The sequence below is a fragment of the Chinchilla lanigera genome, unplaced genomic scaffold, assembly GCF_000276665.1.
Source record: "Chinchilla lanigera isolate Chin_1 unplaced genomic scaffold, ChiLan1.0 scaffold00085, whole genome shotgun sequence".
Taxonomy (NCBI): domain Eukaryota; kingdom Metazoa; phylum Chordata; class Mammalia; order Rodentia; family Chinchillidae; genus Chinchilla; species Chinchilla lanigera.
In genome coordinates, this window is record NW_004955486.1 from 4,021,287 (window position 1) to 4,034,037 (window position 12,751).

General features: G+C 59.1%; 1 protein-coding gene across 4 annotated transcripts in view; it reads right to left on the reverse strand.

Annotated features, from left to right (window-relative positions):
* Positions 1-1,020: 1,020 nt before the first annotated feature.
* The window catches only part of Spsb1 (splA/ryanodine receptor domain and SOCS box containing 1), a 38,805-nt gene continuing 27,074 nt past the window's right edge, over positions 1,021-12,751 (reverse strand). For 3 of the 4 annotated variants that reach the window (XM_005404042.2, XM_005404041.2, XM_005404040.2), the window contains exons 2-3: positions 8,091-8,894; positions 1,021-2,846 (exon numbers count right to left, since the gene is read on the reverse strand). In XM_005404042.2, the coding sequence (XP_005404099.1) occupies positions 2,719-2,846; positions 8,091-8,784 (822 nt within the window). In that variant the 5' untranslated portion in view covers positions 8,785-8,894 and the 3' untranslated portion in view covers positions 1,021-2,718. Of the gene's footprint in view, positions 2,847-8,090; positions 8,895-10,194; positions 10,293-12,751 lie in introns of those variants that run through there. The other variant, XM_005404039.2, reaches the window with a different exon arrangement.

Sequence of the window (12,751 nt, forward strand, 5' to 3'; positions counted from 1 at the left end):
GCAGGCGAAGCAACGAGTGCCATTTTATAGAGCCCTGTGCAAGGCCACAGAGCCAATATTTGAACCCGGGTCTGACTCAGGCGTCTATGCGCTCATCCCTGGGCCAAGCCACCGACACACTGAGCAAATTTCCCTTTACCCAGCAACTTTGCAAGAGAAAGAGCTGACGCAGTCACAAACCGTGGAGTCTCACTTAGGCAAGGTCACCTGGGGCGTCTGGGGAAAGTACACCTTCCCGGCCTGGCCCCAGAAATGTGAATTCTGCCCATCTCAGGTGGGGCCCTGGACATCCACGTTTTGGCAAACACCTTCCAGGGGCAGGCTCCTGAAGTAGATCTGAGAAAAGTGAGTCAGGAGGCTCTCAGAGACAGAGGGTACCTTGGTTCCAGGGGCCCCAGGACCTTGGACCAGGCACCTCAGTAGGATAAGAACAATGCCCTGGTGAGCCACACAGGGTTTTGCTGGTTCTCTGGAAACCAGTCCTGACACTGCGCACACTTCTCAACTCTTTACAGTATCACTCATCCGTCCTCTTAAACAGGCCCGAATTTCCCCTCTTTTCTGCAGGGCTCTGCTGCAGTGGTCAGTACAGCAAGGGCACTGGGAAAAGGCTTTGCAGGTGTCACTACATTTTGTATCCCCAGGCTGGACACTGGGGACACAAAACAAAGATCTGCTCCTTTCGAGTGCTGAGCCCGGACTCTTGATGATGCCACCCCAGCCGCTGCTCTCCTCCGAACAAGCCCAGGGTCAGTGCACGCTTCCTACCCAGGCCGACCCGCTCCTCCCGAGGCACTCATCACTGCGGAGAATTGCTCTCTACTCCATCTGTAGCTCTCCACCTTGGGCGTAGGGTTCCAGGCTTCCAAAAGGCACGTGCTACGGTCACCCCTCAGGGACTTTCTTCTACCACCCAAGGGTGGCAGGGAAACTTGTGGGCAGTGTGGGCCTTGGACCAGGGAGTGCTCGGCCCTCCCGCTTGCCCCTGTCCCAAAGCACAAAGCAAGGACGCCACAGTGGTTCGTATCTTAGCAAAGGTTCCTTTATTAGGTTACTGACTAGTATGAGCCATCATAAAATTAAACAGGAGTTTCAAAACTGTACAAGGCTCTGGGCAGATGGGGAAGGGTCCAGGGAGTTGGGGGGTGGGAGACGTGGAGAGAGCGGACGCTTCCCCAGCACCCTAGGGACTGCGGAGCCAGGCGACACGAGCGCCCGTGTACGAGCGAGCCCCTCTCGAGTGCAACATTCTTCACAACGGGAGCAAGGAAAACCTTCAAGAGTCTGACACCAAAGACCCCCGCCCCAAGCGGGGAAAAAACAGCCCTCAGAATGTGAAGGGGGTAACTTACATTCCTACCTAGTCTTGGCACCGATTTTGTGCTTTGAAAAATATATTCCACTGTAAGTTTTTTTTTTTTTTTAAGGTACCTTACAGCAGCTGCTTACAACATAATTCTTATGGACACACACATATATGCATATATATTAAACACTTTAAACAAATAAAGTCATCTATTGTACCTGTGCAGACATGAACAGAACTCAGACTCTAAAGCAGCTGGTTTCAAGGTAAAAGAAATGGCGAGGCGCTGGCAGGTGTGGGCGCACAGGAGGGACTCACGGGGGGCACTGCCGTGTCTCTGAGCAGGTCTGCTGCGTGCCCTCCTGGGGGCGGGTGAGAGAATGCTCACTCCCTGTGGGACCTCTGAGTCCTGGTGGGGCACTGAGAGAGACCAGGGCTTCCACAGGGCTGGACACCTCTCCTGGTGTCCCCACTCCCCCGCCTCCCTCCCCCCATTCTCAGGATGGAGACCCCTTCTTTGCTTTTGTGCTCCCCTGGACCAGGGAGCTTCCGAGGATGCCCGTGGGAAAGAATCTCCGCTACAGAAGTGGATGGAAAGTGGAACCACCCCTCCCCCAAATCACAGATGACAGAAGACATGTGCAGCAGTGTGTGACTCAGAGGTAAGTGGCTGTGTGAGGACGCGGGCGGCCTAAGACTCATACTGCACGTGAAGCTATGCTTCCTGAGGGGCCTGCTGGGGACCTCAGTACGGAGCCCCGACACCGGTCAGGGACCTGCACAAGGACCCCGCACGCAGCGGCACACAAGCTCCAGGCAGGCGGCAGGTGGGAGGAGGGCAACAGAACGCCCCGAAGAGAGAGGTGACTGAAATAGGGTTTTCTTTCTAAGTGGAATAAATAAATGACCTTTGTTATTGTTAAAAGAATAAATACAGGGTGTGGGTCTCAGCACCGGCTTGGGTGCTGGGTGCCCATCTGCCTTCGGGAGGAGCAAGGCAGGGTTCCGCCTTGGTGTCCTGAGCTTCACTGGCACAGCCCAGCCCTGGTCCTTCGCCCGCCTGGTATCTGCCCTCCAGCTCTGGCCCCTCCCGTGGCCCCAGAACCCCTGGATCCCCATGGCTGTGGCTGTCCCCAAGGGCGTGGAGAGCAGTCCCCGCCCCCCCAGAGCAGACAGGAGCTGCGTGAGGCTTTCGTAGGAGTTTATTCTCTGCGTCTGGTTCCAGGGAGGGGCTATGACGGGCAGCCCGGAAGGGAGGAACAGGGCCCAGGTGGTATCGGTCCGGTCCGGTCCGGTCCAGCAGAGGCGGCCGGAGGACGGGGAGGTTGAGCGGCACTCGCCGCGGGCTGCAGTCCTGGGCGCAGGGCTCAGTGAGCGGCACCTCTAGCGGTCACGTGGTGGTCCAGGTTGGGTCACTGGTACAGGAGGTAAGCCTTGAGCGCGGCGGGCAGGGGCAGCGCCGGGATGGCACCCAGGCGCTCCTTCCCCAGGGCCAGGCGCACGGACCGCCGGCAGAGATCCATGAGCGGCAGGGGCTCGGCTGGGGAAAACAGAGAGGAGACAGAACTCAGGTCAGCTGCACAGCTCCGGTCCAGGGCGACAGGACTAACACGCACCAAGATTTCCAGCCCCCAGCACTGGGGATTGAAGCGGGGGCTTTCCACTGAACTACATCCCCGGCCCTTTTTACTCTTTAAACAAGTTCTGGCTGTGCTGCTAAGTTGTCTAGGCTGGGCTCCAACTTGAGACCTTTCTGTCTTGGCTGCTGTATATATGAAACACTTTAATGTATAAAGGGATTACAGGTATGTGTCACCATGCCTGGCTTCATATAATTTTATTTACTTTTATTTTATTTTATTTATTTATTTTTCTTTTGTCTTCGAGACAGGGTCTCACTATGCAGTTCAGGCTGGCCTTGAGCTCACTTTGTAGCCCAGGCTGGTCTCGAATTTGCAACAATCCTCCTGCCTCAGCCTCCCGAGTGCTGGGATTACAGATGTGCGCCACCACTCCTAGCTCGTATAGATTTTAATAAATAAACACTTAGTGAATTTTTTTGTTCAGACAGGGTCTTGCTATGTAGTTCAGTCTGGCCTCGAACTCACTGTAGCCCAGGCTGACCTCTAATGCATTTGATTTTATTTTCTTGTGGTACTAGGAATCAAACTCATGACCTTGCGCTTGCGAGGCAGCCACTTTGCCGCTGAGCTAAATCCCCAGCCCCATGAATTTGATTTTAATTCTAACTGAATAGCTAACCTAGAGAAGCTGCTGTGGCAGTGCCCTTCTGTAAGCCATGTGCCAACGTGGACGACGGTGATCGTGAGTGATGATGTGACGGTCACAGAAATGCCACGATCACCACCGTCCCCAGTTTACAAAAGAGGAATGTGACAGAGTTTAAATAACTGGTCCAAGGCTGTCCTGCTGGAGGGGACAAAGCTGGGACTTGAACCCAGGGCCTCCCTGGCATCCCCACTGGGCCGCTTGGCCCTGTCTGGGCAAGCAGCGCCTTTAGCATATGTCACTCCAAGAGTGTGGGCTTCGTATTCAGCTCCACCCACAGACCCGGTGCCCACTGTAATTCCACCGGGTGGGTGGGCATCTGCCTTCTTGGCCCGGCCTCTGCGTCCATGCCCACACTCCGGAAGCTAAGAGGTTCATTCCGGGAAATGATTTATATGAATGAGAGGAGGTGATCTGAACGTGCAGACAGGAAATCAGGAAGTAAGTGAGGTGCTTTGTGGGGCAGAAGGTTGCGGAACCAGAAAAGCCTGTGTGCCGGCTTTGGTGTTTCTGTGAGAAGCGGCTATCTGTAGGCTTCTTCGCACCAGAAGGTGACCAGGGCGGCGGGGAGGGTGACCAGGCCTCCCAGAGCCCGCGTGGGTCGTACGTGAAGGAAGGAGCAGCCATCAGCACCCAGGACAGCATCGTGGGAGTCAAAGGCTCCAAGCCTTCCCCGAACCCCAGACCGTGGCAGCCCTCAGAACACTTAGCTGTAGGGTGCAGAGGGGCACTCTGAGTGTCAGGGGAGATGCCGTCTTGTGGGAAGCAGTGGGGGCTCGGGTTGGAGGATCTCGAGGTCAGGGCTGTCCCCGGCGCACTGGCCAGCTGCTGCATGCAGAACCCTTCTCCTCCTGGGTCTCCAGGCGCTGTCTCCGCCACCCCTGCCCCCAGAAAGACAGCAAGGGCTTGCAGCCTTGGCACAGAGGTGAGTGGCCTGTGGTCAGTGCAGGCTGGACAGCAGGGAGGTCACGCAGGGACACCCTGGGAACTTAGGCCTTTGCTTGGCCTGGCATGAGGGAGGGACTCTGCTGGGGAGACCCTGCCTAACTGTGGGGACTGTTGGCACCCAGGAGACCCCATGAAGGGCGCCTATGCCAGGCTGCCCTGAGGCGGGGTCAGTGGGACCTGGGCGATTTCCCGGATGTCCCCAAGAGCAGGGCACTTCCAAGATGGCAACCATCTGGCCTGACACCGAGGTGACACAGGTGTGAGAGCTGGCCGGGGCTTCTGCCTGTCATGCCTGCCCCGTGGGTGGCCGACAGGATTCAAGTCAGTGACCTGACTTCCTCATTTGCCTCGGAAGGCCAAGCACTCTCCCAGACAGCGGGCTTGGGGTGCACCGACCTCACCCGCAGGGGCCCGGCATCCAGAGGGACGCTGCCAGGCAAGGAGCAGTAGACCTTGTGTCGCATCCCCCAGGTAGCAGCCTGGGGCCAGGACAGCCTGTGTCCACATCCACAGGGATTGTGGGTGTCCCCTGATTCACGAGCACCCGCAGCCTCAGGATGAGACCCCGCCTGGGCACAGGGCCTCTGCAGATGTAATTACTTTCAGTGAGGTCACACTGCACGAGAGTGGTCTACATCTACCACCCAGGACACAGAGACAGCCTCACAGTGGGAGCAGGCCAGGCGGGGCAGGGCAGGGAGGGACGAGTCCGGATTCAAGCCGGGGATGCCCAGGCTGCGGTGGCCAGCAGGAGCGGAGCGTGGGGGAGCCGGGCGGGGAGCGGCCTCTCCTGCGGCACCGGCACCGGAGGGAGCTGGCCCGCTGACAGGTTGATTTCTGACCTAGGCCTCTGCACAGTGACAGCGCGCATTTCTGTCCCGTTAATCGGCCCAGCCCAGACGCCGGTCATTTGTTATGGTAACCCCAGGAAACGAATGACCACCGCCTGCTTCCTCCACCACGCTGTGACCCCACCCCACCCCAGTGACTCCTGGCGAAGTCACCGATGACCTTCTGGTCCCCGTCGCGAAGCAGCTGTCACTGAACCTGCACTGTCATTACTTCGTCTTCCTTGAGGCTTTTTGGCCACCACACCCTTAGTCCCCTCCAGCCAGTGACCACTCTTAGTCAGCCCCCCGGGCCTCCCTCCTCCAAGAGGGTCTGGCCCACTCTTTGGGTGACTTACTCCAGGGGTACAGCCTTAAATGCCACCTGTGTGTGAGGGCAGCCCATCCCCCCACAGGGTGACACATGGAGCCCGATGCGCCCTTTTCCCACCTCACGTCCAACTGTCAGGGCGGCCACTTTCTCCCTACCCTGCGTTTCTGTGCAGCAGCCAGGAGCTCCTCACACGCCAGCTGCCCCCCACGAAAGCCCCCGAGGCATGCAGCACAGCACACCTCACCTGCCCTGGACAGAGCGCAATGCGCCATGCTCCGACCTGCTGCTCCGCATCGCCGGAACTGACCACATCCCCGTTCCCGTCTGGACCCTCCAAAGCAGTCACGTCTGAGCAGGGCTGGGGAGGACGGACCAAGACCCTGAAGGCCAGGCATTTTGACTTGGGTGGAGAGGAACGGGCTCCTCGCTGTCGACAGTGTCCTGATGTGATACAGACTCCAGCTCACAGATATGGTTCCCAATAAAGTATTCCCGTTCTCATCAGCCTCCCAGCCCCTTTGGGATTTTCCAAACAAGAAAAGTCACCAAAGCCCCCAACTTCCCCTCGGACGCAGAGATAAACAGAGTGGACTCGGGTGTGGGCCTCAGGACGCATCGGCGGAATCGCTATCACCGGCCAGGGGCAAACAGGCCCCAGACCCCTCCCGGGCTGGACATGGGAACACAGTGGCTGTGCGAACTCCCAGAGCTCACGAGAGTTCCCTTGGGACCCACAGCCTCCCTCGGCGGCCGGGCGAGGACAGGCCCCCACCTGCGCTCGCTTCCTGGCTCCAACACTGCTCTGGTGGGAGGAGGGAGGCACCCTGAAGCCAGGGTCCCATCTTGCTGAGATCCCGCATTCCATCGTGCCCACCCCTGCTGGGGCAGCTGAGCCACCTCTGCCAGGAGTGCTGTGACCCATGCAAAGCCAGGACCGGGAGAAAGAGGAGAGGGGAGGCTTCCAAACAGAAGGCCTAAGGGGCTGGGGATTTAGCTCAGCGGCACAGCGCCTGCCTGGCAAGCGCAAGTTCGTGAGTTCGAGTCCCAGTACCGGAAAAAAACGAAAACAAAAAAAAAGGAGAGAGAGAAGGGCTTAGTGTTCCCGAATGCCTGGATGCTCCGGGATCATCCCAAGGCTGACAAGGCAGAGAGGGGGACCGGGAGGACCCCACACTGTGAGACCGCCTGTGCTCCCGGGGTGGGGTTAGGACCCAAGGTGCCAGGCCAGGCCCGTCCTTAAAGATGGTCACTCACAGGTGGGTGAGGCTTTGGGACCCCTTCCTGAGCCAGAGTCTGCGGGTGGAGAGGGGCCACACGGCAGAAGCTCCTGGAGGGAGGGCCCAGGAGGGGCGGGCAGTCCCAGAATGCCAAGCCCCCTCTTCCCCGCTGGCACGGATGCCTAGCTGGGCACCACAGAACCTCCACCCCACCGGCACAGAACACCACGCTGGGTCTGAGAAGTGCCGTCCCCCTTCCCAAGGGACACACGGAACCTACTGCAGACGCACCCTGCTTCCCAGCCGGGCTCCTTCCCTGCAGGCTCCTGACATCAGGACTAAATGGCCCCACCTGGGACCATGCATCGGAGGAGCCTCCGGCACCAGGACAAAGACCCAAATCTGTCCAGTGAGTGCAAGCAGTCACCGGTTTTCATTTACCTGAGAGGCCTCAGGCTGCAAACCCCAACTCAACAACAGACTGGCTACTGTGCTAGAATTTGATCAACTGCACATCAAACAGGGAAGGTGGCTTATCGGAGATAAAGGTCACTCAGCTACGTACCCATCCACTCATTCACCTGTCATCCATCTGTCATGCACCCACTCGGCCATCCATCATCTGCCCATCTAGCCCCCCCACTCCATCCATCTACTCTCCATCCATCCTCCATCCACCCACTTCTCATTCATCTATCCATCCATTCAATATCCATTTATCTAACCATTCACCCACCCTCCATCCACCATGCATCCATCATCCATCCACCATTCATTCATCCAACATCCACCCATCCAGTCATCTACAAATCACTGGTAGGTAATGTAGCAAACTCTGCCTAGAATTCTTCATTTAACTCGATGCAGGCAAGCCTGGCCTCTGAAGGTCCCAATACAACGGGACATCTACTTTAAAACATTTTAAAAGCTGGGCATAGTGGTGCATGCCTATAACCCCAGCACTGAGGAGGCTGAGGCAGGAGGATCACTGCAAGTTCAAGGTCAGCCTGAGCTACTTAGTGAATTCAAAACCAGCCAAAACTATGTATCGAGAGCCTGTCTAAAAAAAAAACAAAACCTAACTACTACATAAACCTTTGACCCAAGCCCAGCCAGGACTATGGGGACATAGGGACAGCGCAGCCTCGGACGTCGCAGGCAACACTTACGATCGAGTCCATTCAAGTAGCGCATGCGGATCTCACAGTGGCCCCAGACGGCACTCACTACAGGGTACAGTTTTTTGCCCTTGAGTCCCCGAAAAGCCACTCCCATGTACTGTCCATCCACAATGAAGCTCAGGGTCCCGTCATCCATGTCCAGGGCCACGAGGAAGGAGTCAGGGACAATGAATGTCTCGTCCGGCTCCAGAAAGGCCGGGTACGTTTTGCTTGGCTGGTTCTTGCCGTCGTGGTAGAGCCGGTTGCGCCCCAAGTCCCAGCCCCAGGACTCGTGGTTATTCCCCACGAGGGTCGTGTACCCGACAGAGTGCAGGGGGGCGTCCGCCGTGGCTACCCCCACCACCGCGTGCGTGCCCCGCTGTCGCATGGCCCATGTGATCTGCCACACGTGCAGCCCCCTTGTGTACCCGACTTTGCCCCTGATGGCGTCCGTGCTCTGGGCCACCGGATGCCGGTGAAAGATCAGCTTGTCGTCCTCCTTGACGAAGACGTTGAGCGAGCGGTCGTTGTTGTTCCAGGAGTGCAGCAGCTGGACGTCATAGGACACGGGGGGCATGTCGAGCAGCAGGTCCAGCCGTGTGGGCTTGCAGTAATCCAGGCCCTGGAGCTCCTGCTTTAGGGGCCGGTACGTGGGATCCCGCATGTCCACAGTCTTGATCCCCCCAGTGACCTTCTGACCCATGGTGGCCTCTGGTTTCACCGGCTCTCGGACTCCCAAGGCAAACTCATCAACTGCAGGGTAGTTGGGATTCCTGGGAAGACTGCCAGGAGACCTCCGCACGCCCAGGGTGCCTGGTGGGGGAGAGAAACGGAGGCCAGTGAGCAGGGCTACAGGACTGGGGAAACGGAGTCAGCGAGGAGCGCAGGGCGCAGCACGGCCCGGCAGTCTGGAGCCCCGGCTCCCTCGCACCCGAGATGCCCGGGCAGCCTGGGGTCCTGGTGCAGAATGAAACGCCCCTTCCCTGAGGCCATGCTGTCACTGTGCACCACCATGGACCATGAGGTCTGTGGGGAGCAGCAGGACGGGGCTGGGCGTCACTCTCAGCATGCCAGGCGAGCTTGGGGTGCTCCGTGGATGCCCACTGGTACCCAGTCGGGGTTACACAAGGCAGAAGGCAAAGGTGGCACAGAAGCCTGAGTCAGCAAAAACACACGGGCAGCTTCTTGGTCGAGCTGAAGCGTGCCCAGGACCCTGGCTGCAGAGAGGGGAAGGAGGGGTGCTGAGGTCCCAGCCCTCCTCCAACACAGCCGCCCCGGCACTCACGCTGTTAATCCATTCTTGAGACACAACTGCTACAGATCATCCCTGTATGCACGTGGAGGGAAGAGCCTAGGAGCCTCCCGGCCACCCCAAGGCCAGAGCAACTCCCCCAGCGGGTCCCTGTCCCACCCAGGAAGGAGCTCTGATACAGAGATGCAGGCGCTGTCACCCACCCCAGGCGGTTCTGGGCAACACCAAGATGACTGACTGCCGCTTTTGCCCGTCCACACCCCCACGTAGCGCCCTGGGGGAGGAGGTCCAACCACATGGCCCCTGCCCCTCTCTGGCGCACTGTCCTGTAGAGCCTTTAAGGGAGTGGGGACCCAGGGCTGGAGAAGCGGGTCTATCGGCACCGCCTCCCTGGGTCCAGCCCTGGAAACAAAAGATCCTACGCCCTTTGGGCTCCATGGCTTCGCGCAGAGCGAGGGTTCTTTCTGCCATCAAAACCTCCTTGGCCTCCAGAAGGGACACTTGGCTGCTGGGTCTGGGAGACAGGACCTGCCGGACAAGGGGGAAGCAGGTTCCTGGCTAAGTAATGTAACAGGACAGCCTGCGGGGGGCTGGGAACAGAGTCCTGCAGCGTCACTAAGGTGCCCGAGAAAGGTGATCAAGAGAACACAAGGGACGCCAGTGTGGGGAGGCCGTGGGCCACCAGGCACAGGGACATCCGGGGACTGCCGAGCGCTGGCTGCCGCTTTCACGGGGTCTGCAGCGGGCCACACGGGTCACGTCCTCAGGGCACAGGCCTCCTGCGGGCGCGCCCAGGGCAGAAGGTCCCATGGAAGGCTCAGCCCTCCAAACCCGATGCCAGGGGCAGTTCACACTCCTTACCCCCATCTGGTGAGTTAGAGGGCCCCTGTGCCCAGAGGCACAGCCATCTGTCGGAGGTGGGCTAGGACTCCTGCGCCCAGTGAGCTCAGGTTGGGACAGAGCTGTGTCCCTCTGCAGCTGTGACTGCCCTGGTGCGAGAACGTCCTGTGGGTACTGTGACTTCACATCTGGATCTCCAAGGACAACCTTTCAGGGCTTGGTGTGGAAGTGGGGCCTCGCTAAAGGCAGAGGCGGCTGCACCTTCCCCTCGGCTCTCAGAGTCACCTGTGGGCCCCCAGCCCATCTCTCTGGCTGGACAACCCCCCTCTGCTTGGTGTCCAGTGACCTCCATGTTCCCAATTCTGCAGGACCCTGTGGGGACAGACGGCAGCTCCCTGGAAGGAGGAGGAGGAGGAGGGGTATGTCCTAGGAGAGTTCATGTGACTGCCCAGGGCCTCAGCTGGAAACACCATCCGAGCAGGAGGAGGCTGGGGAGAGACTGGGGAGAGGCGGGGGCACCCCCTGCAGCACTCTGGGGTGACTTCCTCACAAGGGCACCTGGGCCGCCCACTCTGTGTACTGGGGTCATTCTACCACCTGAGTCAGGTCCTGGGTGGTCAACTGCCATGACAATGCTAGGGTCACTCTTGATCATTTGTCATCCCCCGCTACCCTCCTCCATGCTAGCTGAAGACACTTCCTTCTTGTCCCGCCACCTTCCTGCTGGGCACACCTAGCCACCTCTTTGCTATGCAAGAAGAGAGAAGCCATTCATTCACTCTTCTGTCCATTTTTAATTATGGGCCACTGCTGCAAGACCCCGGGGACCCTGACTGGCCGCCATCCACTGTCCCAGGACAGCAGCCCGGGGTGCATCCGGGCCCTGTCCTGGGCTCCCACACTCACACAGGACAATCACGGCTTTACCACTAAGCTTCGTCCTTCGCATTCCTGAGCTCATCTGTAGCCTGGGTACCACCTGTGTCACACGCTTCTCCAACACTCAGTGGAGGTGACGTTCCGGGGAGGGCCTGGGACAGCGGGCGTTTTGCATTTGTTTTTATTATGTCCTAAAACGTGCTCCGTGCATAGAGAAAGATCCCTGCTAACCACATTTCTGGGTCTTCCAATCTGGCCCAACAGATGCCTTTTGGCCACAAGCCAGGGGCCTGGAACACTGGGCAAGGTCAGATCAAGGTGAGAGTCAGTTCTAAACCAGGGCTCAACATCCTCCTTCCGCGAACGGCCAGACAGTAAATATTTTAGGCTTTGGGCTCTACGCGTAACAGAATGGGCACGGCTGTGTTTCAGTTGGAAACTGACAGGGGGCTGGGCTGGACTCCGACCACACGCGTAGTCTGCTGACCGTTCTGACCGCGTGCGAAACTGCTGACCCCCAAGATACCCGGACACGGGGCTCGGGATGGGATGGTGCACCGGCCAGGGAGGGGATAGTGGGGCCCTGCACAGCTCCTGCTAACACGGGGCCACCAGAGGGTCCACTGCACCAGGCGGGAGTTTAGCAGAGGGCACCCAACTCCTGGCAGGAAGTGGGGAAACAAACCGTTCCAGGTGCGGACTCCAGGGTCACCCCCATTTCCTGCTGTTGTGGGCACAGTTCTAAAGCCCAGGCTTCCCGAGGCCTAGAGGCGCCACCGGAACATCAAGACCTGGGCTCAGGGAGTAGATGAGAAGTCTCCCAGAGGCAGAGGGCTCAGCCCTGTCCCCACCCAGGAAAAGCCAAGCCACAAAAGGGGTGAAGGGCGTGGCTGAGTAGTCCTGCACGGTGGAGCGGAAGAGCCGGGGACAGACACGGGCCCGCTGCTGGCATCGGCCCCGCCGGCCACATGCGTACCTGCATACATGTGCCCATACATGTCTGCACGTGCACAGGCTCACGTGCATGGACGCATGCCGGCGTACACGTCGTACACGGGGACGATGACAGCGGCGGCGAGGCTGACCTGGGCTCCAGGGCCCTGGCTGGTGGCTCCTGCTCTTCACTCCCTTAGTGCCAAGTTTTCATTCCCAGAAAGCCGCTCTCCAATTAGGTGCTGCGTCCCTGGAGCACCTGCTCCCCCTCACGGCCCTCTCAAGCCTGCTCCTAGACCACCCCACCCCGGCCTGTACCCCTCTTGCCTGAATTCTGGCCGCCCCAAAGGGTGAAAACTGCCCCCGCGCTCTGCCCCAGGGCTGCCTGGTTGGCTGTCACACTCCTCGGGGTTCTGGCATCTCTGCCTCCCGCAGCCCAGGGGCGCTGCAGGGAGGAGGAGCAGGCTTAGGGTTAGGGCAGCTGAGCCCCTCCTCCCGCCTCTGTCCCTGACCCCGCTGTCCTACACAGCTGAGGACAAGGAAGGGATCGGTAGACCATGCATCCATCCAGTCTCCTGGGCTGGAGTCAGAGTCAGGGAGCACAGACTGGACACGCGCGGGCGCACACACACACACGTACACCACGACTGACTGCATCCACTTAGAGTGAACAAGATCGAAAGTGTGGGCCTGGGTCCTCCTCATCCCCCCAGACCACACTGAGCCTGGGGTTTGGGCCAAGCCATCCTGCACCCCCACGGGAGGA